Source organism: Enhydra lutris, unplaced genomic scaffold, assembly GCF_002288905.1.
Source record: "Enhydra lutris kenyoni isolate GAN:26980312 unplaced genomic scaffold, ASM228890v2 scaffoldscaffold21, whole genome shotgun sequence".
NCBI classification, from domain to species: domain Eukaryota; kingdom Metazoa; phylum Chordata; class Mammalia; order Carnivora; family Mustelidae; genus Enhydra; species Enhydra lutris.
This window is the reverse complement of record NW_019154105.1, coordinates 5,903,110-5,929,018: the sequence shown is the minus strand read 5'-3', so window position 1 is coordinate 5,929,018 and position 25,909 is coordinate 5,903,110. Positions and strand designations below refer to the sequence as shown.

General features: G+C 50.0%; 2 protein-coding genes across 4 annotated transcripts in view; one reads left to right on the top strand and one right to left on the bottom strand.

The window, feature by feature from the left end:
• The window catches only part of LOC111148993 (septin 11), an 84,343-nt gene extending 74,300 nt beyond the window's left edge, over positions 1 to 10,043 (top strand). The window contains exons 8-10 of one of the 2 annotated variants that reach the window (XM_022505859.1): positions 4,908 to 5,040; positions 6,412 to 6,599; positions 9,839 to 10,043. In XM_022505859.1, coding sequence (XP_022361567.1) covers positions 4,908 to 5,040; positions 6,412 to 6,599; positions 9,839 to 9,854 — 337 coding nt within the window. In that variant the 3' untranslated portion in view covers positions 9,855 to 10,043. Of the gene's footprint in view, positions 1 to 4,907; positions 5,041 to 6,411; positions 6,604 to 9,838 lie in introns of those variants that run through there. The other variant, XM_022505860.1, reaches the window with a different exon arrangement.
• Positions 10,044 to 19,696: 9,653 nt separating this feature from the next.
• The window catches only part of LOC111148994 (cyclin I), a 31,373-nt gene continuing 25,160 nt past the window's right edge, over positions 19,697 to 25,909 (bottom strand). For both annotated transcript variants that reach the window (XM_022505862.1, XM_022505861.1), the window contains one exon: positions 19,697 to 21,258. In XM_022505862.1, coding sequence (XP_022361570.1) covers positions 20,809 to 21,258 — 450 coding nt within the window. In that variant the 3' untranslated portion in view covers positions 19,697 to 20,808. The remainder of the gene's footprint in view (positions 21,259 to 25,909) is intronic.

Sequence of the window (25,909 nt, the reverse complement as noted above, 5' to 3'; positions counted from 1 at the left end):
TGGGGGAGTATATATTATAAATACACATCCAAACGTTTACTCTTTTCCCTATATAAAAAAAAAGTAGACAAAAGTAGGCCTTCCGAACCGCTTGCCGTCCCTTTCGTTACTGGGAACACTGGAAGTGGTTCCTCCCAGAAATGCACTGGCTTACGCTCCGGGCGTCCACCTCGGTGCGAGCGAAGACCGGCGGAGCCTCAGAGCCGGCTTTGAGTCGGCTGTGCTGGCGGGTAGGGAGGCGAAATCGACCGGGTCTTCCGTTCCGGAGAACCACTGCTGGGAAAAGGGCTCGCACGTCCCCTCCGGGGCGCCTCCGGCTTCCCGGGCACTTGCCGGTGAGCCTGGGACCGCACTGAAGGGGCGGGGGGTGCGGTGAGGGGCCCCGCGGGGAAGATGCCGCAGTTCCTGAAGGCAAAGGCTGCGGCTGGGTTGAGTGGCTTCCCGGAATTTCATCTTCCGAGTGCTCATTCCTGGACGCCCTTAGATGTTTTTCCCGCGGGCATTTTGGGTGCGCCGAGAGGGGTGTGAGTGTGATTCTCAAAGAGGAGGGTTTCTGCGGGTGCGCGAGGGAGTCCGTCCTTCCCTTCGAGCACCCCGTGTCTCTCTTTGTCCTCCAAGCCCCTCTTGCATTTTCGAAGCAGACAATGGCCTCTAAAGCCAAGGCTGGGAAGGGGCCGCCGTCACCCGAGCACCCTGTGCCGTGAGAGACAGAAGCCGGAGCCGGGGGAGCCCAGTAATAGGCTGTGGGAAAGCCTGGGGAGGACATCGGAGGCCGCAAAGCCGAGGCCGTCCCTGCTAGTGTCCTTGAACCTGCCGCCGTTCAGAGTTGTCTGGGGCAGAATCTCCGTGTCTGTCCACCTGTGTACCTGTGCAGATGGCAGCCTGCTGTCCCCTGTGCCCCGCTTTCCACCTGCTGCCCTGCAGCCCTCAGCCCAGCCAGAGCAGTGCGCCTCCTCTGGACCCCGGTCTCCCTTCCCTAGACCGCAGCGGGGAGCGGATTAGGACCTAAGTGGGGTCTGGACCCCTCTTGTTCCTGCTCCTTCTCTCCTGAGACACCTTTGCCCTTTTCCCAACAGTCCCTGCCCAAACTGCCCCTTCCTCATCTCAGAATACCACCTTTTCCTGACTGTGTCAGGTCACAGAAAGAGCTCTGTTCTCTCAAGAGATCTCTCAAGAGATCACAGAGTTTTCAGGTCTGTGAGACCCATTTGTTTGGGGGGAACACGGAGACCTTGGTTCACCAGCTGTGCGGTGTAGTGGGCGGAGCTCCAGCGTGAGCGTCTCTGGTGTGGGACCCAGACAGATGACTACACACTTGTATCCGAGTTTCTTCATCTAGGAGGCGGGAGGTGGATAGCGATACCCGCCGTACCGGCTTCTTGTGAGGATTGATGAGTTCTCGTGTGTAAATGCTTCACGAACGCTGGTGACGTGTCGTTCTCTGGCACGCCCTTCGCCAGGTTGTTCCTGGGGGTCGGAACAGATTTATTCTGTGGAATTACCAGAGGAAAGTCTGGACTGAACTACCCGTGCTCAGTTCTCCTTTCCCTTGACTTCCGTGAGCAACACCCACCTCCGCTTAGGGCTGTTGAGGAAACGAGAAGAGGGGAGGGTGCCCGGCTGGCTCAGCCCAAGGAGCACATGACTCTTAATCCCAGAGTTGTGAGTTTGAGCCCCACATTAGGTGTAGAGATTACTTAAAAATAAAATCTTAACTATAAAAGTGAGAAAGTGAGAAGGGAGAATCTGTGGTTTCAGTCCAGCTTAAAACTTTGCTTATTTCTCATTGAGAAAAGGGTGTTAATAACTACAATTAAAAATTAAGTCAAAAGAGCTAAAAATGGCCAGAGACGTCATCCCACTGGGCATCTGTGAGTGGATGACACAGAACCAGTTCCTTCCCAACTGGTTTTTACTGACCTGAAGCATTAGTGAGGGTTTCTGCTGTCATTTATAACTCCACTGGCAGAGGCTTATGGGGACAGTGACCCCGTGAATGTGGATGTGTGGTGGTACGAAGTCATTTCTCAGGCTCTCACTGAAGTTGTGACTCCTTGGTGTACGGGCTTAAGATTTCCTGAGTGTTGCTCATCATTTCCAGGGTCAGTGTTCGGAGCCTGGCTCATGTCCTAGGACACAGTGATGGCACGAGTGGCATTTGTCGAACCCACTTTCCTGTTCCAGCCCAGATGTCAAGGCTGTGGCTGGGTCTCCACAGCCGAGGCCCTCCGACTGGTTGCAGCGTTGCCTGATCGCCTTTTTCTAGGACACGGGCTTTCCGACTTTGGGTGGCAGCCTTCACTATAAAATGTGTTCTCTGTCTTGTGATCCGGTCTGCAAATTTTGAAGTACATCTGTTCTTACTGTTTGCCCTGCACTCTGGTATTTTCTCTTCTATTCTGTTAAGCTTTTTCATTGAGCATACTGGTTAAGACCGTCGTTTGGGTCATGACCCATAGTTTGAAATGTGTCTCCAGGAACTGGAGCATAGGTAGGTTTTGACTGGGACCGGATGAGGCAGAGTCATTGTGAGGGCTCTCATACCCTAGGTAGGTAGCTGTGGGTTACTTTAAGAAGTGTTCACGATTAAACAGATTTGGGGAGCTCTAAGTAAATAAACAGGTTCTTGTATGTAAGGACTTTTAGAGCATTTAAGACAAGCGGTGCTTGGTGGACGAGTTACATGAAGTCACCTGGAAGCATTTAAAAAATACAGATGATTTGTTCACCTGACATCCTGAATCAGCCCCTCCAGGAGTGGGGTTAGGAAACGGTTCAGAAAAGTCCAATAAAATGGGCCCAGGTGATCCTGACAGGCTCCCATGGTTGGGGGACATGCGTATTGTGACTCTCCCAACGGGAGACCTCACAGAGCATTTTCCCTGGACTCCGTTGCCTCGGGAACCCCTCTTCTGAAGATCCCTTGAAACCCAGTGATCTCTGAACACATGTTGGGTAGTATTTTCTGTAAAACGTGTTCCACTCCTCATTAGGAAGAAGTGAGCGCTTATATTCATTATCGTAAAGTAAAAAAGTTTCCCTCAACCTTTTGTACCAGAGACAGGTCATCTTCTGCCTTTGGCAACTCTGATCCAAGCAAAGGTGACGAAGAGTTCATAGGTGCCAACAAGCAGAATCAAATTCATGAATTAGTTCTGAGAGTACATTTCCACATCTTAAATTTCAAGTGCAAATACTGCTACTAACATTAACCACGTCCACACTGGCCAAAGTTGTTTTTGTTTTGGAAGATAACACACAAGCTAAACGTGCCTCTGGGAACTCATAAAGTACTTGATTGTTCATTAACGGTAGTGCTGACACTCGTGAGGGCAGGAGAACTTTTTAAAATTTACTTACTTATTTATTTATTTGGGAAAAGAGCGTGCGGAGCGAGAGGAAGAGAATCTGAAGCAGGCTCCGTGCCCAGTGCAGAGCCTGACCCGGGGCTCGATGACCTGAGCCCTAGTCACGAGTGAGTCACCCCACTGACCGAGCCACCCGGACGCCCCAGGAGAACTTACTTTTAATCAACCAATAAAAGTGTTGGTTAGAGAATTACAGGCAATCCCGACTGATGCACATTCTGGTTGTTTATCTGCGTGCATTCCTGCTCCCCCACCTGAGCGTCCTTTTCCTCCTTGTGAAAGGACGAGTGTGGATGCAGGAGGCTCCGCGTGGCGGCCTGGCTTGTCCACGGTGCTCGCCGCGCAGAGTCAGCACCCGGGATGGACTCAGTCCGCAGGTAAGCGGGTCATCCTGCAGCGCTGTGTTCCTGTAACAAGTCTGGCTGTGGGGGAGCGGCCGGGGCCAAGTGGAAAGAGCACCTCACCAGACTCTGTGCAGGTGTGGGCATGGGGGCGTGTTTCCTTAACTCGTGTTACCAAAAGCGGCTTTTCCGTCAGCATATCTGCTCCGACGTAGAGATAGAGCCGAGTCTGGCATTCAGTTCAAAACACTGGGCTCAAAGTTCTGTAGCTCTTCAGGAGGAGGGTGAGGCTTCAGATAAAAATAAAATTCCTGCCTGCTCGGTTTACCGTTGGTAACAGAACTTGAAAAGTAGCAGTTTTCTGTAATATCTGTAGATAGACGGTTGTCTCTTTAGATGGGTCACGGCATTGTTTTCTGAATTGGGGAGAGGAGGGGGGTGCGTGGGAGAAGGGTAGTGTTTGCCCCTGATGGTGTGTCCAATGCTGTCCCCGCTTGGCCCCTGTGTCACTCCCATGATCCTGTCCGGAGGAGGTAAGTGCCACTGTATCCGCCTCTTACAGACGATGTTGAGGCCTAGGGACGGTGCCCTTCCCCAGACCGGCCACTGAGCTGCTGCGGCCCGAGTCCAGACCCTGCTCGGGGGTTCCAATGCCGGTGCGTGCTCTCTGCCACGCTATGCGGCCTTCATGCCCTAAAACTCTGCCTTTTGCTTGGTGCCTGCCTTGTTGGCCGATCTGGGAGCTATGGGCCAGCCCAGACCAGGCGTCGCCTCTGCGAAGACACTCGGGGGAAGCGTGGCCAGAGAGTCATCCGCCACTGACTCGGCTCCGGTTCTCCGTGCGCTTGTCTTTGTCCTCACTGCGTGACTGAAAGGAGGATGGAGTGTGCCACGTTATGTGTCCTTTAATACAGGAGGTGGCAGCCTCATCTATTTTTTTTTTTAAAGATTTTATTTATTTGACAGAGATCACAAGTAGGCAGAGAGGCAGGCAGAAAGAGAGGAGGAAGCAGGCTTCCCGCTGAGCAGAGAGCCCGATGCGGGGCTCGATCCCAGGACCCTGAGATCATGACCTGAGCCGAAGGCAGAGGCCTAACCCACTGATCTATTTTTTGGGAAGCAATGAGTAGGAATTACATGAGCTGAAATTTCCTGTTCACCTTCACAACACTGTCCTTGGTTTGTGGCTTTTGAACAGTCTTCAGGAGACCTACGAAGCGAAAAGGAACGAATTTCTGGGAGAACTTCAGAAGAAAGAAGAAGAGATGAGGCAGATGTTTGTGATGAGAGTAAAGGAGAAGGAGGCGGAACTTAAAGAGGCAGAGAAAGAGGTAAGCCCTAGGCCTGTCTCCTCGGGGCGGGGCCAGGTCAGCGAGCTGTGTGACGGGCACGTCCCGGTTTGCAGAACCTCGTGCGCTTCTGCGTGCTCTCCGCATGTGTCTTAGCACACGAACAGCAGACGGACGTGGCGAGGAAGTGCCGGTCAGGTGTTCTTAGCCCCATTTTCCAGATGATAAAACTGAGGCCTGGAGGTTAGATGATCTCTGCAGTCACATAACCTAGTATGTAGCGCAGCTGAAACTACAACTAGACCTTAGGTCTCCAGGTGAGGTCCCGTGTTCTCTATAGCTATGTATTTCCTCAGTTTTAAGTCTTGCAACGTAAGAGTTGGGATTCTGGGACCATTATTACAGTCTGTCCACCAGCTCGGTGAGCCAAGCCTTGGAGGGGCCCCGGGGTGCCCCCTGCTGGGTGACGGTCTCCACGCTCTGCCTCTGGTTGTGGGCCTCTTCCTGGACAGGCTCACACTCGCTGCTCCAGGTCCTCGAGACTCCGTGTCATTGCCTGAGACCAGGCCCCGTTAACCGCCTCCTGGAAGTTCACACGGATTTCCGCTGTGGCACGCATCCCACCGAGACGGGGGCAGGTGGGGGGAGACGACAATCTCCCTGTCTCCGCCGGCCGATCAGGAGTATCTCGGGCTTGTACATTTCCAAATTGTCTGCACGGTTTCCTCATCGTTCCCTTTAAAGTAATCTTTATCAAGACAACTGAACGTTAGTGGCTGTTAAAGTAGCTAAGCCCTCGGTATAGTTTTGCTGCGGAGCAAAGTTGATCCTGGCTTGTTGTTGGCTATAGGTACAAAGCGGAAGCCGGATCGAAATCTACAATTACCTAGTAACAGCTTTTTTTCTTACTTCTTTCTGTCCTTCCTGCCTCCCTTGTTGCTTTTGTTTCTGCCTTGTGATAATTTTCTAAATTCGATTTGTGAAGGAATCTGCCAGAAACCTCCTAACAGATTACTATTCCAGTAGCCTGTAGTCTCTGCATCACTGTGTGTGTCTGTAAGTAAGTGTATATTACACACTTTGAAAAAGGACCAGAAATCCAGAACTACTCTTACCACTTGGGTAAATTGCTAGTTCAGAGTGTGGATAATTTTGACCATGTATTTTATTATCAGTAAGAACGAACAGGATTCCCTTCAGTGTGCTGGTGTCCAAGTCTGAAGGGCGCGTCGTAGGGCTTGGAGGGCCGCTCTCTGCCCCCCGGGGCTCCTCCCCTGCCCCCGACAGTGCAGGACGGCGCTTCCATCGCAGGTGCGGCAAACGGAGCGTCCTTTGTTTTTGAACAGACGCACGCGGCCTCCAGCAGTACCTGTCACTCCCTCACCCAGCTCAACCCCCTCTTTTCCTCTCCAGCTCCATGAGAAGTTTGACCTCCTGAAGCGGACACACCAGGAAGAGAAGAAGAAGGTGGAGGACAAGAAGAAGGAGCTGGAGGAGGAGGTGAGCAACTTCCAGAAGAAGAAGGCGGCCGCTCAGCTCCTGCAGTCCCAGGCACAGCAGTCTGGGGCCCAGCAGACCAAGAAGGACAAGGATAAGAAAAAGTAAGCGGGTGTCCCCCCACGCTTCGGGGCCCTCTTAACAATTTATTCCTCTTGCATGTTTCCGCTTTTCCTATTTACAGACTGGAAGCTGGTCTGTTACCAGAAAGATAAAAGCAAGTCTGTTCTCCACAGTACAGGGAAGATGGTACAGGTTTCTGAAGTGTTCGTAAAGGGTGCACAAACGTAATGGATAAAACTGGACCGTAGGGCCACGCGGTCGGGGCTGGAGGAACCTGCTGTCCCCAGCGGCGTCTTCTGCACCAGCGCTAGGACTGGAGAAGACGGTCTGTTTCTCTTCAGGGCTCTCTGGAGACAGGCCTCGAGACTCCTGATGGAGGGCGTCCTGAATGGACGGTGGTTAAGATCGTTCTTTTCCGTGGCGCGGCTTGATAGCCCGTCACGGGAAGTCTTGTTTCCAAAGGGGAAGACTGGGACAGACGGCTAGGGGCCACCCGGTTTTCCCCTAAATGCGACAAGCTGGTGAACTGTGGATGCGTACACCTTCCCGTTCAGACGCCCCCCGCCCCCCATCCTCAAAGCACACGAAAGAGTATCTGAGACACAGCCTTGATTTCACGTGCCCACGGGTCAGGTCCTCTCTCTGGGTCGCCGCCTCCCGTCGCAGCGGCAGTGGCGGCCGCCTGGGTCCCGCGGGGTTGCAGGCCGGCCTCGGCCTCTCGCGCCAGCCGGTCGGCACGAGCGCAGGGCGGTTCGGGCACCATCGCGGCCGGCTTGGCGGCGGGCGCAGGGCAGGACGAGCCTTCCCGGTCGGCCAACCCCGGGCGCCGCCCTCCCGCGTCTGCTGAGCGGGTGGGGCTCTCGGGCCGCGACCGGGCAGCCCCGGACGGGTGTCGGGGTCCTTAGTCTTGACCCTCCGGGGCCAGGTCCCGGGTTCTAGGGGACGCGCTGGGGAGCGAGCGCGCAGGAGGGCCGCTGGGCGCGGGGCAGGTGGAGGCCGCAGCCGAGCGGCCCGGAGCGGGTGTGCGCGGCGGCCGGGCCTGGCCGCAGGGGTGCGCGCCCCGACGGGTGTCGTCAGATGTCCGATGCTCTCGCACCGCGACGCACGAGGGTTTTACATCCTCCTCCCACACTCGGACTTCGCGAACGCTGAGCCGGCAGGACACGCGTGAAGAGGGCGAAGAAGTAAGCGCGTTCTCTGGGCCACGGAAGGTCGTGGGCGAAGCGCGCTGCGAGTTCAACGGGGTCGGTCCAGACGCGAGTGATGGAGCCCGCCGGGGGCTGGAACCTGAGTCAGGCCGGACTAAGTCTGAGCGGAACCGCCGGCCGCCCCGTAACCCCGTCCCGGAAAGCGTCCCGTGCTGTGCGCGCGGGGGAGCCGCGGCCACTCGCTGGGTCGGTCCCGCGGCCCGGGACTCCGGCTCCTCCAGTGCAGACGGACGGGAAGTCACGGGGCCTCGTTCCCCTGTTGACCCGAACTCACCCAGGATAGAGTGTGTGCGAGTGTGCATGTGTCTGTGTGTGAATGTGAGTGGGTGGGTGGGTGTGTCAGTGTGTGTGAATGTGTGTGTGTGTGTGAATGTGTGTGAGTAGGTGCACGCACGTGTGGGCCCACATCCGTAGGGATGGATGAAACAAAGCTGCTGACTCACGGCTTAGGAGACCCAGAGTCAAGTTTTTCTTACCCTGAAGCACTCGTGTGCATAAAGGTACACGTCTTCTAAGATCTTCTTAAAAGACCAGCAACATTCGAGGAGATGCCCGGCGCCCTGGACGTGCCTTGAAGCCACACAAGCCACATGAGCTGCTCCGCACTGTGCCTCCGTTGGACAACAGTCTGTGTAGGGACAGACTTCCCGGGAGGGAGGTTTCTCCTTGCCCTTGCAATCATTTTAGGTTATTTTCATCCCAACCTCGGCCTTAGCATTGTATAATGCCTTTCAAGTTCATACAAAATATGTGTAAATTCTATTTTAGTCTTATTTATACATTCTCTTGTATTAGTACTAGAATTAGACTTCATTTGGTGCACAGCAGTGACCAGATTTCGTACCTGACAGTGGCACATACTTTTTGGGTAGGTTCTTAACCTTTTCTACAACTTCCCCATCTGAACGCCGAAGGCAGCTGCCAGTTGGAGGCCTGGGTGTGGAGGTGAAAGGACCCCCGCCCCGCCCCGGGGGCCTGGGGGCAGTTTGGGCTGGAGAGGACACCGGAAGACGGTCACTGGAGCGGCACTTTGGAGATGAATGGGAGACTGCGTGTTCTCCCGTGGCTGGAGGCGATGCCGGGGTCCCCTGCGTGCCCCTTCAGAGCTAGCTTTGTTGCGGGGAGAAAATTGTTCTAGAAAGAGATGCTCACTTATTCACTCGCTATGCTTCCACCTTGAAAATTAACTCCGTGTTTCTAATAGTTTCAAATTCTGTTTTGCTCTTCTGGGGATGCGCCCCCTTTTTAACATACGTAAGGCTTTATACTTCTTGGCCTGTGGTGCCACGAGAGCCCACATGTCCTAAGGTAACAGTCAAAGTAGAGCCGACCGGGGGCACCTCCCGTCCTCCCCAGCCGGCGCTGCCCAGGGTGAGGCCTTCAGCGGACCCCGTTCCTCCATTTGGAAAACTTGGCACCACTGCCGTTGCCAGGAGGCCTGGGTGGTGACGTTTCATCCCCACCCAGAACGAAGGTTTTAAAATCCATCATTTACAAATGGTCGCTGGCATCCGAGAACGACAGGTTACGCAGAGGCTCTTGGGGACAGTGTCGTGCTCTGCCCCCAGCGCTGCAGCCACCACCACCGAGTGCCGGTCCTGCTTCCCCTTCCCGAGTGCATGCGTGGCCCGTCCCCGTCCCCTGCACACCAGTCCCCGAGTCAACGGCTCAGAGACGGTGCTGCAGATTTATTCTCTGACTCCAACCGCCCCGACACGGAACGATGCGCTTCTCTTCAGCGCCGAGGGGAAGCCGAATTAGTAGATAATGTTCTGTGTTATTTGAGAAAAAGAAAACCTTCCATATAACATGGAGTGGCTTCAAGAAGTCACTCCTAAACTCTCAATTACATGCAAATGGAAACTAACCGTGTGTTCTTTAATTCAGTATTAAAATGTTGCTTTTGCTTGTCCTGTAGAATAGCTTCCTCTGATGCGTGGTTTTAATTTCTGTCAGTTCCATAATCATTGCATGAGCATTCACCATCACCGAATGCTGGTGCTGGCGCTCCTAATTTTCCTTTCTTTTTTATTATTATTTCTAACTTTTTTGTTTTGTTTTTTAACTTGCAGTGCAAGCTTCACATAAAGCCTGGCAAGCCAAGGACGGTCCCGCATTCACCTGCTTTTGCAGTAATATTGTATCTCTGCCATCTGTGTCCTTTTGTTTTATTTCGTTATTTTTTTTACCCTTCCCCAGACACCAGTAACTATTAACTCATTTTGCTGAATGTTGGTGGGTAGCGGAAAATGACAGAACAAGAGAATGACACCAAAAGCTGTGTGCCGCTGGACTCTGTTTCTGGAAAGTCAGTGATTTGCCTTTTATGCCTGTTCCGAGCAGCGGGAAGCATGCCTGTTGCTTGTGTGCCGCTTGGGACTGGGGGCCAGCGGGTCGCTGGCTCCGTGTACGTCTGTCGGGAGAACTCGTCACCGCCTCAGCAGCTGAGCGCTCGTCCCGATGCCCGTGACGGCTGTTTGCTCTTCTCCGTTCCTCACCCCCTGGTGGCAGGAGCCCACGACCCACTCTGCCCCTCCTCCATCCCGCCCCAGCCGAGGTGGCCTGCACAGGTGGAACAGGGGCCGGCTCAGGACTGTCACACCTGCATGGGATTCTCATGATGATGCTAACATTATTGGACCCGTGCGGGGGTCTCTTCAGACCATCCGCTCTTACGGCTTTAAACACGTGTCCAATCCCCCCTCTCCAGTCTTGGCCAAGTTGGACCACAGTGAGATAGCGCGTCGTGTTCCCTTTTATCAGCGCGACCTTGACCGTGTCCCGCTCGGGGATCTGCAGGGTCAGGTAGTGGAGCGTGGCCAGAAGCCGCGTCCGCGGGAGGACGGGCTCCCACGGCCTCCCGCGCTCACAGCAGGCGGCGCTCACCCTGTCCGAGGCGGGCCGGCTCGGCTCGGTGCTCGCTGCTGGTCGCGCTGCGCCCTCGTCGGGAGGAGAAAACTGCGGGGCCGAGGCAGGTAGAAAGTCTGCGACCAGCTGGTGTCCTCTGCAGCCCCACTTCTGGGGGCCTTGCCCGTTCCAGGGGCGCAGAGGAAGAAGGGCTAGAAGGGCTGGGGTTTCAGGTCCGGCTGTCCCCAAGGGTCTCCTCCCCCTGTCCCCGCGCTGCAGCGGCACCCGTGGCCGTGGCCGCAAGGGTCAGGGCCACCCGGGAAGGCCACGCAGATCCCAAACCACACTCGGAGCGAGGGGGCGTGTGTCCCCGCCTGTACCGCTCCTTCGGGGGCTTGTCCCTTGTCTTCCCGGTCTGCCCCGCTGCTGACAGCCCGGGGGCTGCGGGTCCTCACGCGGCTGCTGCCCTGAGCCACCCCCGCTTCCTCCGGCCCCCGCCGGCCACACGCTGCGTAAAGGGGACAGACACACACTGTGACCCCCGGACCCACACGCACCCTCTGTGGTCGTTGTCACAAGTCTCTGGTTGCTTCCAGTAGTTTCGTTCCTTCTCTTCATGCTTAACCACACGCTCGGGGGAAGGAAGTAAGGCTCTCCCCGGACCCAGGTCCGCCCTTAGCCAAAGTCCGGATTCGGTTCCGCTGAAGGCTGAACCGGGCCTGGCTCGGAGCCGCGGGCTGGGACCGCGATGGCGGCACGAAGGCCGGGGTGGGAGCCCCTGGCCTCGTGCTGTCGTCGTGCTTGTCGCGCGCCCGGCTGCTGGGCACGTCCGCTCGCCGAGGCTGACCTGGCTGTGGCCGCGCTGAGGCCTGACTCCTGTGTTGTGTGCTCCGGCTGCTGCTTGTGTGTGAGCGTTTCTGTGCCTTCTAACAAAATACGCTTCTCGGTTCCGAAAATGGTCCCCTCAAAATGACCATTTTTGCGCTAAAGCCTTTTCTCAAAAGTGAGCCTCGCTGCGAAAGGCATCCAGCGGACTTTGATCCCAAGATTGCTGATGGATTGATTCCCCCATGAAAATTGTCACAACAAAATAAACCACATGGAGAGTCAGGGAATAAAAAGTCAAAAGAAAGTTCTAGAAGCTCGCTCTTTTTAAAAAAAAACCAACGTTGTTTCTAAACTCTCTGCCCCGCTCCCTGGCCCTGTTGGGTTGGTTGTTGCTGCCCTTCTCTTCTTTCTGTGTCTGTGCCTTTCTTCACAGTAGTCCTTGGCTCTGCACGGAATAAATGACCCCTCAAATCTAATTGGATGTGCTTTCGCCTCTGCATGTAAGTACGGCACTAAGAAAACCTGGAGATCTTTCTGACTTTTTGAAATTAGAGAAGCAAATGGGATAGATGGACCCCCCCCCCACTTTCTGGAGGGAGGTAGGGAGGGAAGGTTAGAGTAGCCTTTATTAAGAAAAAAAGGAAACACTAAATATATTTAAAATAGCCACATTTGTACCTTCCCCACAGTAAATACAAATTTAGCTTTTCCTTGATGCCGTGTGGAAGTCAGAAGTTACTGTTCCAGGCTGCGTTTCACACAGCCTGTGGGCATCACTGGACATTACAGAAGGTCCTTGGTTCTGACTATGGAGTAAAACTAGAATAAGAAATGACCACCTTCCTTTGGAGAAAACCAAGAGGGAAATATTTTTTATGTTAGGTTGCTTAATTTTTTGAAGATCTTGGTTTAATGGTCTTTCCCTCCCGCTGACTGCTGGCAGTGAACACAGCTTTTTTTTTTTTGCTAGACAGCTCTCGGGGCCTCTCCCCATATCTTCTGTTTAGCCACAATGACCATTGCTTTTGGACTTTAGGTCCGTGTAATGGTCGTATGTGCAGTAGAATGATGGAAAAGCACTTATGAGAATTTTCTGGCAGTTAGGGACTTTGTTTTCCCAGCTTAGGCTCCTCATTAATTGGTCAGAGTTTTGTCCAGAAAGGGCATCTCAACCAGGGGAACATTTAAGGTCACACTGGGCACAGGTTCCTTATTGTCTTCCTTCTCTGCTTTGTAATCTCACCAGCAATAACACTTATTCTCCATATCTCGTGCACCTCAAACGGACGGACTGGGTTTCTTCACTTTCTGACATACCCCTAAGTGTTGCACACACACACTGTTGAATCTGGGTTTCAGCTATTAGCGACCCGTGTCATACTGTGTCTCGTGTGGTCCTTCCAAACCCGTCCTTTTAGATCCCTCTGCTTTGCCGTTTGCGAGTGTGTGACATCGTCAAGTCTCAGCTTCCAGAAAGTCTTGGTTCCACTGACAGGATCTATAGGTGATGACTTTTTAGTGGAAACTATGACCTACAAAGTCTAGATTGTATGTAGGTATGAAGGGAATTTTTTAAATAAACGAAAAGCTGTGAACAGCATTAGAACTTTGTCTATTTCTTAATTTTAAAATATGCTGATATGCCTTAAACTGTAGTTGTAGATCGCTGTCATTTTGCTGTTTGAAAATAACCAGTGTGTTTCTACAAGTGTTGTGTAATCTACTTTTGGTGTCAACGCAGAACCGTCGTATGTGTAAGCTGCACGTCAGACACTTGTCTTGTTTAAAAACTAAATTGTATTGATAGGAACTACACCAGTTTGTAAGTACGAAAGCAGTCGCGTAGCAACCGTGCTCAGTAACTTGGTGTCTGTTAAGGCAGGAGAGTGATGCGCAGGTGATCTGTGCGTATATCACTAGTGCCAAGACACGAGGTGGGCGAAAATATATTTTTACCCAAACAACGTGTGCCCTTTTGTGAGTTCTTTTCAGTCCGTGTTTGGTATGCGTATGTACACACGACTCGTATTGGATAAAAGAAAGAGGAATGAAAGAGTCTCGTGCTTTCCTGCCTTGTCTGCTGGGTTTCAGATGCTCCCATCCGGGCAGCAGCACCTTCTCCGAGATCGTTGCCTTGTGGCGTCCTGTCCCTCACGTGTGGTCGCTGCCTCCCGCCCTCCCCCATCCCCTTCTGTCCACACCGTCGTCCCCGGCCCCTGCCCCTGCCCGGCCCCCGGTGTCGGCGTTGCCGGGGCTGCTCACAATAGTGAGCCCTTAAGCTGACGCACCACCGTCCTTCCCAGCTGTCGTAGAGAAGCCCCCGCTCCCCTTTTTTTCAGCTTTTAAGAATCAAATTTGAATCTGAATCTTTCTCTTTTCTCTTCTGTAGCTTCTTCTTTATGTAACCATCCTGTTGACAAGCCCTCCTCTCTCCTAATGGACATAGAGCATTAGACGAGCAGGAGCTGTGTGTTCACGTGTCGGGGAAGAGTTACCTCATTTCCACCATCGCTTCCTGTTCTTTTAAAGTCCGGGTCAAACACGCGTCGCTGTTTGTTCTTGTCCATGTCTATTTACCAACCGCTGCCCGCAGTGGTTACCAGAGTGACTTGTCACTACCCCAAACGGTAATACTTAATAACACTCACAAGGAAATTGAGTGGAAAAGAGAACGTGGGCCAAGACCCAAGGTAGCCGTGTGTTGGGATCCTGTCGCGTAGCTGTCATGTTCTTGAAGCTGCCGATCTGAGAACTCACGGACTGAAGACGGCACGTACCCTACCCCGGGCTGGTCAGCACCTCCAGGGCCCACAAACTCGGTCTCATGTTAACTCCAGACCTCTCTGTCCCGTGAGCGACCTTCTGAACGGCCCCAGCGGGACCCTCAGCCATCAATCAGGCCATAAGAGCTGGGCAACATCCTCCTTCCTTTTGTTAGTTTTTATGGGTTGTTTTGGAGTTTGGGATTTTTTTTTTTTTTCAACTTTTGATATTGCATGAACAGAGATGGCTACAATTTTTTTATTTGGAGTGTTCTATTGATGCAATGTTTTTATTTTTCAGCTGACCATCTGCCTCTTGAGAGAGAGAAGTGGGCATCCTTCCTTTAAATTCAGGAACCACTGTTGTTTGATTCCACTCTTTTTCTGTGACCTGCATCCCTTATATAAGTTGTTTTCGGTTTGGGATTCTGCTTTTGAAAAAAAAATTTTCCAGTTAGCCAGTTCTGCTTTATGTATTGGTTATTCAGACTGAGCTTGGTATCAGAATTATGCCAGTTTTAAGTCCAAGGGGAAATCTAAGTGAAGTTTAAGTCACAGAATTCTGTTTAAGAATCTCCGCTGATCTCAGATACAACCACGAAAACCCCTCGGGTGTCACTGGGGTTTTGACCTACAAGTCTCAATCGTGTTTAAAATGTGTCAGTGTTAGGTCGAGGACTTTTCTGCCTCTATGGCTCAGTTTATACTTAAAGCCACGTTAAATAACTTTCTGGCCCATCCCTGCCTTTTTATTTATTGTGAAGCTGTGCTTTGCCTTGTTTCCAGACTGTTTGTATGCTGGGCCGTGGGAACAAACCCCAGGGACGTATACAGCCCCTCCCCGACTGTAGTATCGTTACGATGGTTCTGACCCCCCGTCTTCTCAGTTCCCCGGGTGGCTTTCTGTACCATGTCTGTGGGAAAAAAATAAAAATAAAAATTCACTGGGATTCACTTAAAGTACACCCAGCGTAGGCACACACACTCTGGCAGTGGAGGCTGTGATTCCTAACGCTGACGCTTTTGTGAGGGGCTGGAGATGAAGGGCCTTTGTCACTTTGTTAGCAGTCACCTCTTAGGGGCACTTTTCATCATCAAGGGACTTTCAAATTCAGCTCTATTTTAGAGCATGAACGTGCATTTTAAGTTACTTTATAATTTTATTACTCGTCGATAGTCTTCGCTTATTTCCATCGTTTTGCAGCCCCAGATTAGGAAGGTCGTGTTTGGTAGAGATCCCAGGAGTGTTCGCTCTGTTCGAGACTGGTAGCGCGGGCTTCTGTTGGCAGGTGGGACGGAGCCACAGAGCACCGGTTCCCGCCTCTTCAGTCCCTTGCTTCTTGGAGAGGTCATTTAGGGCAATTGGATGCGCATGCTGGCAAGAGGCTTTCTTAGAAAGAAACTAATTAAATGTAATAAAGTCAGGTTCATCTGAGCCATTAAATGCTCAAAATAGAAGAGTCCAGAGCCACCACCCCCCCGCCATGTTACATTATAATCCATAAAGGTAGAAATCTGCTGGTCTCGTCACCAGTGGCTTTGCGGTGGACGGGTGGTACCAACTCTTTAACTGATGCCAGAGCATGACATCTGCTTTTTAAGTCAAACACAACCTTTTGTGTGAAAACACGGTAAGCACTAAGTACAATAATTGGATTGTTAGTATTTTATTTTTTATTTTTTAAAGATTTTATTTATTTGACCAAGAGAGAGATCACAAGTAGACAGAGAGGGGTGGAAGCAGGCTCCCTGCTGAGCAGAGAGCCTGATGCGGGGCTTGATCCCAGGACCCTGAGATCACAACCTGAGCTGAAGGCAGAGGCTTAACCCAATGAGCCACCCAGACGCCCCAGATTGTTAGTATTTTAATATGAACTTAACCCCATCACTCATTTAAAAACAAATTCTGCATCAGGTTGTAAAGGCATCTTTTGAGCAGTATTTAAAAATCAAATCAGGCACTTTTTTTTAAAAGTAGAGAAATGTGTAGCCTGTTGTTGCCGTTCCCTTTTAGTCTCCCGTTTGGGACAGGTTACTGTAAGCACGGTGGCCTCTGCTCAGCTCCCTAGGGAAGGCTGACCACGGACACCACTGGTCAAGTGCACTGTCCTCCCCGTTGATTCGGCATTTTACTTTGGGGAGTTCCTTTTCTCAAGTGTTGATAAAGCTGCTAAGTTCTCCAGTTCTCGTCCCGGCTCACCAGTTAAGAGCTGTAAAGCCATCCCAGGGCTGACCATCACTACTAATGATCTGCTCATCCCAAGCTGGGTTGTAGAAAAGCAAAGCAAGAACGGAGTCATCTGGCCCGGTGTCCATGGGTAATGGGCTTTTTAGTTTGCATTCAGTCTTTTAATAGGTATTACCTGACTTTCAGATACAGACTGCCTTATCGCTTGTGACAGGTGTAGTCTACACCGCCTACCTGAGGTTGGCACAGCACGTGTATGAAGATCTTCTGAGTCAGTATTTGCTGAGCTGGTGGGCAGAAAACAATTAGGTCATCTTCCCAATTTGCTGGGCCAAACTCCCCCCACCCCCAATCAACTGTATCTAGAACATGAAACTTGCCTCTTAGTTAATGATGGTTTTTGCCAATTGGCCCAGCTTTTAAGTAAACAGTTCTGGAATCTGAAAAAGTCAGTACGTAATTCTCACTGTACGGAAGTGATGCTTCTACACAGAACCGTCCACTTTGCAGAGGCCCGTCCTCTTCCCGCTCTGGAGACTGGCAGGGATGTCAGTGTGGCTCACTTGAAGACCCTGTGCTTGAGGCTTTCGGATCAGTTTCTAGCAAGTAGCTGAAACTCCCCTGGCTGGAGAAGCGATTTAATGTGTTAATTTGAAAAGACTAACTGGGAGCCTATGTATCCATTCACCTCCCTTCCCAGCCGTCCTATGCTGGTAAGTAGCTGTACACAAAGAGATCTTTTGGGGTCAGTGGAACACTGTAAGGCACAGATCATACACGCGCGCGCGTGCACGCGCACACACACACACACAAGTGTATGGGGAAGGGAGTGCAGAGTAACATGCTAGACTTCGGCTCGACGGAGCATTCTGCGTGCAGCGTTTCCAGACTGTGAAGGTGCCATGCCAGCTCTCCTTGCCCTTTATTTCCGTCCATCCGTGCACCTTCCCCACCCCCTTCTGTTCTCCCTTTCCAAATGCTTTGTTCCCCGTGCAGTCCCAGGCCTACACTGGATGCTGGGGATGTATCCACACACCACGAATCGCACTTGTCTCTGTATTCCTCATGTACACAGCAGATTTGGGGAGCAAAAGAAAAGGTAAGCCCTTTCTATGCTAAATTGCTAAAGACAGATCGCATTCTGAAAAGCAGAAGCCCTCTCCCACCTTGCCCAAATTCCTTTTCCGTGGTTGCTTACGGTTGCCCTTCCTTCTAGAGTGTCCTCTCGCCTAACAAAAGCAGCAGTTTCAGGGAAATGAGAAACCAGTTCACTGGGCCTCTACTCTTCTACTACCCTGCTGTTGTGTAACACACATCAGTTCTACCATTTGACACGCTAGGAAGATTGTATCGTATAGTCAAGAGAAAGGGGGAGGTTTTTACCATTTTATCTTAACTCAGAAGTTCCTGGGAACTAAAAAACGAGTTGTGAGCTTTCTCCAAATTTCTCTGGTAAGACATCCTTGGTTACCTCTTATTACGCCTTTTCAATAATCCAGAGATGGCAAGAGGGAGGTCTTTGACCTACCCATAGGTCTGTGGCATACCAGTACATCATAAAAATCACTAAACCCATTATGGTGAGTGAGAGCTGCTAGTTCCTTGATAAAACCTATGCTAAGCCTGTCCTTTTATCTGTTAATGAATTTGGTCAAATCCAACTCAAACTGAAAGCAGCAAGGTTTGGGAACTTGGGGACAAAATCTTCTCAGTTGCATTTCCAGGTTATTACGCAGGGCTAGACAACTCAGAAAAATTAGTTTTGCAAAACCAGTTGTTTTTGTTCTTCGTAAGAGAACTGTCTGGACACAATATGCCCCAGACCACGGCAAGTCTTGCTCATTTTCCGAGTCCCAGATACACAGTCCCCCGTGCCTTAAATGACGTGAACTTTAACTGCAAATGATGTTAATGTTTGGCAACAAGAGACAAGTGTTCAACTGCTCGTTCTCACACAGTAAGCCTAAGGAACTCAGTTTTTCCCAGAAACTTAAAAAAGATGCTTTATTTTCCGAGAAGCACCATCTAGTGGCCAAAGCTCAAAGCAATAATACTGGGCATAGATGGGAGACCTTCTCCTCTTAACAGTTTAAAGGCGAAGTTCTAGAATTCTGCAGGCTTCACAAGTGACAATTTAGAAAACTTCATGACAGCAAATATAAAGGGTAAATTGGAGTTAGAAATGGAGCCTTGTTAACCGTTCTTGGCCGTGCGGCACTGGACCTCTAACCCTCTAACCCTCAACTTGCTAATGCAGACCCGGGACACAGTCTTTCAGGATGGTTGTGAGAACAGGGGACACAAGATCTTCCCTTTCCAGCTGAAAAATGTACAAACTACCCTACAGATGAAGATGAGCTCGTCACCATGTTCCCAAGAGTCAGCAGCTTATGCACACGCTCAAGTGAAAGGCCACTGGGCTGCCCTGGGCAGCTTTGCTCAAACATGACTGAGTCCAGAACGAGTAAATTAAGCTTGAAAATCCAGAAACGCAGAGTACGGAGGACACACACACACACACACACACACACACATTGTTTCTAACACAGGAGAGAAGAAATGCTGCCACATAGGGTGTAGACGCCAATGTCTTCATTCCCTCCACAGTGAAGGTTACTAGGCTGAGTCTCAGCCGGGCGGAGTGGAGAGCGAAGCTCTAGCTAACCTCAGGCCGAAGGCTGTGTCAGGAACATTTCCAACAAATCGTTTTTCTTTTTAATGGGATGTGGGAGCACCCTCCCTTCTCAATCCTCCCCCGACCCCTCCTACCAATAAATCATCTGTAGGAAAGATACTGCGTTCTCCACCGGTAACTTTGCACCAGTCTTGTAAACTGAATGAAGACTTACTGCTTCACTACGGTCTGACCATCGAAGAGTCAGAGGGTGCAGTTTTTCTGTTAAATGGAAGATGAGAGAATGATTTATGCCTGATCATCAAGTTCATTCCCTTGCCTTTGTGGAGGCTTCATGGAATGACGGGCCTTCGGAGCATCAGGAGCCACCGGACAATTACCCGTAGAGGTCAAGTTTCCAAATCTTGGAACAGTGTGTGAGGTGATGCCCAGACTGGCCTGCTCTCACCAACTGTTCCATCAGATGAAAACGGACTATGTGGAAGGTGAGAAAAGGACACAAAAGAAAAATTCTTAGGTCAAAACCTACATCCCCCAGTCATTAAATCCCCTTTTCATGTTTGATTTTCTGTGAACATGTACTTGGGATTTTTATCATTTCTGTAGTAGAAATAGCAGCGTCTAGCAGGAACTAGTACCACTTTGCAAGCAGAAAAAAGTGAAAGATACAGAGGTTTCAGGACAACTTTTATTGCTACCAGAGGCTTTTATCATCAGTACATGGTTCTGACTGCAATTCCTTCCTCAGCCTGCACAGGGAGCTCAGGGTCCAGAAGTCACTGAGAGAAAGACAGGTAGGGCGAAAACTCTGATCAGGAAAATATGAATAGCTTAACAGAAATCTAGGGCACTGAATTCAGTCATTATGTGTTACAGACCCCAACCCCAGAGCTGCTCCGGTATCCAGACAGTCTCTCCTACTGATTACAAATGAGTGAAAACGGATCAGTTACCAAAAACAAAAAAACTAAAACCTTCGTTGTTCCATGTTTCTTTGGTGAGCATCTGGATAATTCACTTTATCACAAATTCTTTTATACAAATGTCAAAAATGCTTTCAAAAAATCTATGAGTGTCCTAATTACATGCCACTTTTAAGCTCCAATTTGAGATGAACAAAAAATGAAAACGATAATTTTGTTCCCAAACTCGAACTGAAAGCAGACAAACACAAAATCAACATGGTAATACCAGTCCTTTTTCTTTACCACCTCTCACTCATATGGGGCAATTCTGCAGTACCCTTTCTGGATGAATCTGAATCATGGATTAAACATGGTTGTCACAATGACATAGTTTATTCACTAAATTGCTAAAAAATGATTTTGAGGGTTTCCTAATCAGTGGAAGTCAGGCTATAGATCAACATGCATAAAGTTCATTAAGTATTCAATAAAGAAGCAAGCAAAAATGAGAAAAATTAAATCAGGATGCTGGAGACAGGGTGTGCCAGCTATGAGTTTTAGAACTTTAAAGAAAACACCGAATAGCACTTTTGAGATGGGTGAATCGCCATTACTTTTAGTAGAGAAAAAGATGGAACTGACAAAACACTCCAAAATTTTTTTTTTTACTTTAAAAAAAATTTGGATCTTTTGAATTTTACACTTTTTTTTGGTCTTTAAATGCTTAAATGATGTTGATTCTAATTTGCCACACAAGTAAACGGGTTTTTTTTCTGGCTCACTTCGACTGGCCTGCTACGGTACACACCTTCATACAGCCTTTCCCGGTTTCCCACGTTCCTGTTCCCAGAGTAGTCTACCTTGTTTGCACTCGAGGTTACATGACAGAAACTGGCTGCAAAGGTGGACAAGGGGAAGCGTGTCCCTCCTGCCTCGATAAATCAGTGCCACAGACAGAACCCACGTTCTCTGGCGCACTGTCTTCATTGTAGAGCCGCTTGATGCCATCGTAGAAGTCATCCACTTCCATCTCCTCCACTTTGCGCTTGGCAGACGTCTGCCTGCACCCCCCGGCCGCTGAGAGATGATGGTAGAAGGCCGCTGCGCCTCTGACCGGCACTTCCGGTTTGCTGCTGTCCTTGGAGAAACCTAAATCTGGGCCTGGGACAGAGGAGGGCTGTAATCTGAACACTCCTTTGTCACAGGTCACCAGGGTGTGCTTGAGGGGCTGGTAGACATACACCGAATTGAGAGGCAGGGAACACTGCAGAGAGGAGAGGTGACGTGCCACGAGCTCCCGACAGTGGATCAGCTGGGAGCTATCCATCTGGGCCAGGAGGAAAAGAAACCACAAAGTCGCTCATTTACCGAATACAGACTACTCTGTCATTTCACTGGCTACTTTCCCTCCCTGGGCTCTCTGTGCTCCCCAGCTTTCTCTCCTCTCCCCACACCTCCGTGAAACTCCTCCATCCCTCCAGCCTACCCCTGATCTTAGGAAATGTGTCCCAATCTGTACTTCTACTGTCAGGCTTCAGAACTTAAATTCTGTGTTTGCAATTATATGCTGAACATCTTCATGAAAACAGAAACGGTTCTCTTTTGTTCACCGTACATACCCAACATCGACTTTTGTTCAAATTCCCTCTGTGGAGAAAACCCTCCACCTCACCCTCTGCCTCTTCTAATCTCTTCAGGAAGACAAACAGATAAACACAAAATTCATCAAGAATTTAGGGAAAAAAACCAGAGGCATGAAAAAATTTAAATAAGGGATGGGGAACATCATCTGGCTAAGAATTTAAAACAATTTAAGTGTTTTGTTTTTAAAATAGCAAATGAGAACTTTTAAGAAGTTCTTTTTAACTTTTTAAACAATTACGTTTTGTCGAAGTTAGCAGGCTTGACAACAGTAACAAGAAATGTTTTTGTTTCATTTGGAGGTTTCACTAATTCCTTCTTATCCTTCAGGATAGTTCAGGTATCCTGTCTGAAGCCATCCTTGACTCCTCCTGGCCCCCACACTCAAATTCCAGGGCCATCTGTTTCTATTTCAACCTGTCATCATATACCACATCGTATTAAAATAATCTACTTAACCATTTAGCTTTTCCTTTATAGACGATAAGCCACCAAAAGACAAGTACTGTATTGTATTCATCTTTACTTCCTAAGTTTCTTTCCTAACACAATAACTACACGTGGAAGGCTTTAAAATCTTACCTGTTCTAGAGTACAGACAGTCTCTGTTCTACTTTCCCTATAATTATAGCTCCAGTTAAAACCCTCTTCCTCTAGCAACATACATTTCTCCGCATCCAAATATTTTTGGCACCCCAAAGCCTACCAGAAATAAGCTAACCTCTTTAGCTTGGTATAAGGCTCTCCCCAGTCTGACCCCAACCTTTTTCAGCCTTATTTCCTGACATATCCCAAATTGTGCTCTTTCTGCCAAACTGGCCTGTCTATGTCTACCTGCTGAAACTGTATTACCTCTTCCCTTCCAGGTCTGGCTAAATGCCTCCATCTCCAGAAAACCTACATAGACATCACTTTCCGGTCTCGTGTATTTTATAAGTATTTTAGGACATTTCTTTACATCTTATTCATACCTATACAACCTACAGTACACAGCATTACTATTTGCAATACCACAGAGAAAATAAAGGAAAATATGCATGATTTGCAAAAACAATGAACACATTTGATCATGAGTCTATTTTTATCTCTAAAATATTCATTACTTGTTACCCAGGAAAGTATCAGTGGAAAGAAGAATGGAAGGCAGGTATTATCGTCACAGTACAAATGTTAAAATGCCTAAAATTGTCAGAAACAATATACGAAAATGACCCATTTTTAATTTCTACCATTTGGTTCACTAGTTTTTTTTCCCTTGTTTGAAAGACACTAGATTAACATCCAAAGGATAAAACACTACTAGCTGGTCTTAGAATTTCTTTTCTTCCCTTAAAAGAATTCATAATACTTAAAGATGGTCCCCAACTATTAAGCTTACGGCTGCAGGAGAGGGCTTATCGCGTCCCAGGGGTGTAGAACAAGCTGAGCCTTGCTAAAAACAGGGCAACAAAAAACACAGGAGAGAGATGGGGCTTTATTTAAAGTTCTTTAAGGAGCTAGGTACCCTTGCCAATACTTCAAGAAGCGTACAAAAGGGAGATCAGAGAAATGAAAGAAATTGGGAGTGAAGAAAAGGCTAGAGTATAACAATCACTTCTGCAAAGGACCTACTTTAACAAACTATTCCTTAGCAGATGACTAATACTAGGGGCCTAGAAAAGTGAAAGGGTCGTGATATTCCAATGCCTTGGTCCCCGGGCATACACCACAGCAGAGTCCAGCAAGAGCTCACACAGAGGGTCCTGGTTTGAAAAAGACGCGCATTTCGAGTAAAGGGAGGCGACGGTCGACGGGACTTACCCCGCGGCCCGAGCAGCACTGGGGGGGGGGGGGGCGGGGGGGGGGGGGTCGCCCTCCCACAGTCGGAAATCCGGAAATCCGAATCTCATTTTCAACTCCCCGAAACTCTGCTAAGAACCAACACCGTAACCTTTTACACGTCACGTGTACTCCGTACTGGAACCCAGGCAGGGAGAAGAAAGTATTAAGGAAACCCAAGGCAGAGAACGCGGGCTCGCAGCCGTGCAGGGCGGCGCGGCTCAAACGCGCTGCTCAGGAGTCCGCTCCGGGGAAGGCCGCAGCCAGCCAGCCAGACGCCATTCCAACCGACACCCTGTCTCTGAGCTCTACTTCCATCCCCCTACAGCCTTTGTTCAAGACAACACAGCCGAAGCCCTTCCTCCTCACCTGCCACCTGAGTTCGCTCTAAGCAAACAGGCGGAGCGCGGCCGTCAGGACCCGTCAGGACCCGCCGGAGGAAACGCCGAGGAAACGCCCCGGAACCGCCGCCGCCGCCGCCACCTCCGACCCGACACCGCCGCGCTCGGCTGAAGTTACCGAAAGATCCAGTCTCACGGCAGGATGTCCAGAGGACGGTTATTGTTATTTTTCATGACGATTTCCCCAATTTCGAGTGCCGGTGACCATTTTTAAGGAAGCCAGGCTAGAACACCCACCGCCGCGGTCATGGGGCTCAGCAGGCCGGGGGCAGACAGGCCCACCGGGGACGCACGGGACGCGGGCGCAGGAGAGGGGAACATCGGCGACAGGTGCCGGTGGCCCCAGGTGAGACAGCACGAAGCACTGAAACCACCGGAGCGGAGCAGCCGCCTGACCTTCGGCGCCCTCCAGGCCCGGGAGCCCCGGCAGGGGAGGCCTGCGGCTCCTGAGTCGGCCCTCTGGCTCCGACCCACGCCACGGCCAAGAACAGCCCCTCGGACGGCCAGCGAGAGCCCGGGGAAGCGACAGGGTCCGCGGAGGCCGGAGGTGGGCCGGTCGGTCGGGAAGAGGAGCGCGAGTACAGCGAGTGCAGCTGCAGAGGGCGGGCCAGGGAAGAAGGGACAGGGACCGGGGGCAGCATCCCAGGAGCACGAGCTGAGCGGGGCGGCCAGCCGGGAGGGAAGCTGGTCTTGCCAACCACACCGCGAGCATCCCCGAACTCGGCCCCGCAGCAGGAGACGACCGGCACGGACGCTGGGACACAGGTCCGAGGTAATTCCGGCGTCATCTCACCACAACCCTGCAAAAATTTCCTGTACTGGAACCGAGAATCCAGGGGGAATATTTGATATTGTACAGCCTCGCCACACTTCTAATGACAAAGATATTCGACCCGGTCCTCCTACCCAAATGCAGGTAAGTTAGCAAAATCAGCCCTGGGCCTTGAAGACTCACGACCCGTCAGGTCTGGGCCACACACGCTGCTATCAGCCCCAGTCTTTAAAGAACTGTTAAGACCAAGTCTCCAGGTTTGCAATCTTGTTTTTAACTATCTTCTCTATTGTAATTTGAATACCACATGGGCCAGAGATCTTTTTTCATTCTGTACAATCACAGTATCCCCAGTGCCCAGATGACAGATTTTTCACTAAGTGTTTGTGGACCGTAACTGCTCGTGCGAGAACCGCACGCTGGTTTTCACACTATGTCCAAACAGCCTGCAGAGGCAAGAGGCCATGTGGATTAAGGCGGCGCCCGACAGATCTCTGCCCCAAATACCTACCAGAAAGAATTACTTTCCGAACCATATTCTGGGATTCTATGTGTACAAGATTTTGCCAGAGTCAAGGGAAGCTTTCTAGTTCTCAAAGAAACTCTGAAAACCACCAAACTAAATCTTTAAGGTGTGTATGGGAAAGCGCTGGTTTTCTACTAAGCAGTCCTGTGTGTGTCCCTGAGAAAGCCCCAAGTTCCCTGAACTACAGGTTTAAAATAAAGAGCAGTTGAATGAATTGATTTCTAAGATTTCTTCTAAGTCTATAATACTCCCTCAATAAAAAGGGAACAAATTTCAGTGAACATCCTTACAGCACCAAAACACCAAAAGACTTATGAAAGAGAATCAGCATACTCTCCAGTATTTCTTTTTTATAGTAGAGAACAAACTCTCAAAGCTACAGAATCCAAATGCTAGTTACGACAATCTTATTATTTATGCCTCAAAGTCTGTCCTTTCTTCGTGACAGTAACACTTCATACAGCACATTTTCTCTGTACTGGCTTTGGGAACAGGCACAGAGACCAAGTCAGAACATTTAAACATGTCAATTGTTCCAATAAAAAGATGAAAAATGAAATGTAGAAGATTTCTATGAATATCCCTTCCCCCATTTCCACAGTCTAATGTAAACGATTAATATTCAGCTTCACATAACAACACTGTAGGTAGGAAAGTGAATTTCCTGTGCCACACTATTGTTGTATTTACATGGTGGTTTATGAGAATTTCTAAAAATTCTCACTAAATATATCTCCTGGATTTTATTTTCACTATAGCATTTATTTCAATGGGAATACTTCTCAATTACAACAATCTAAATATGCTATTAAAAGAAAAT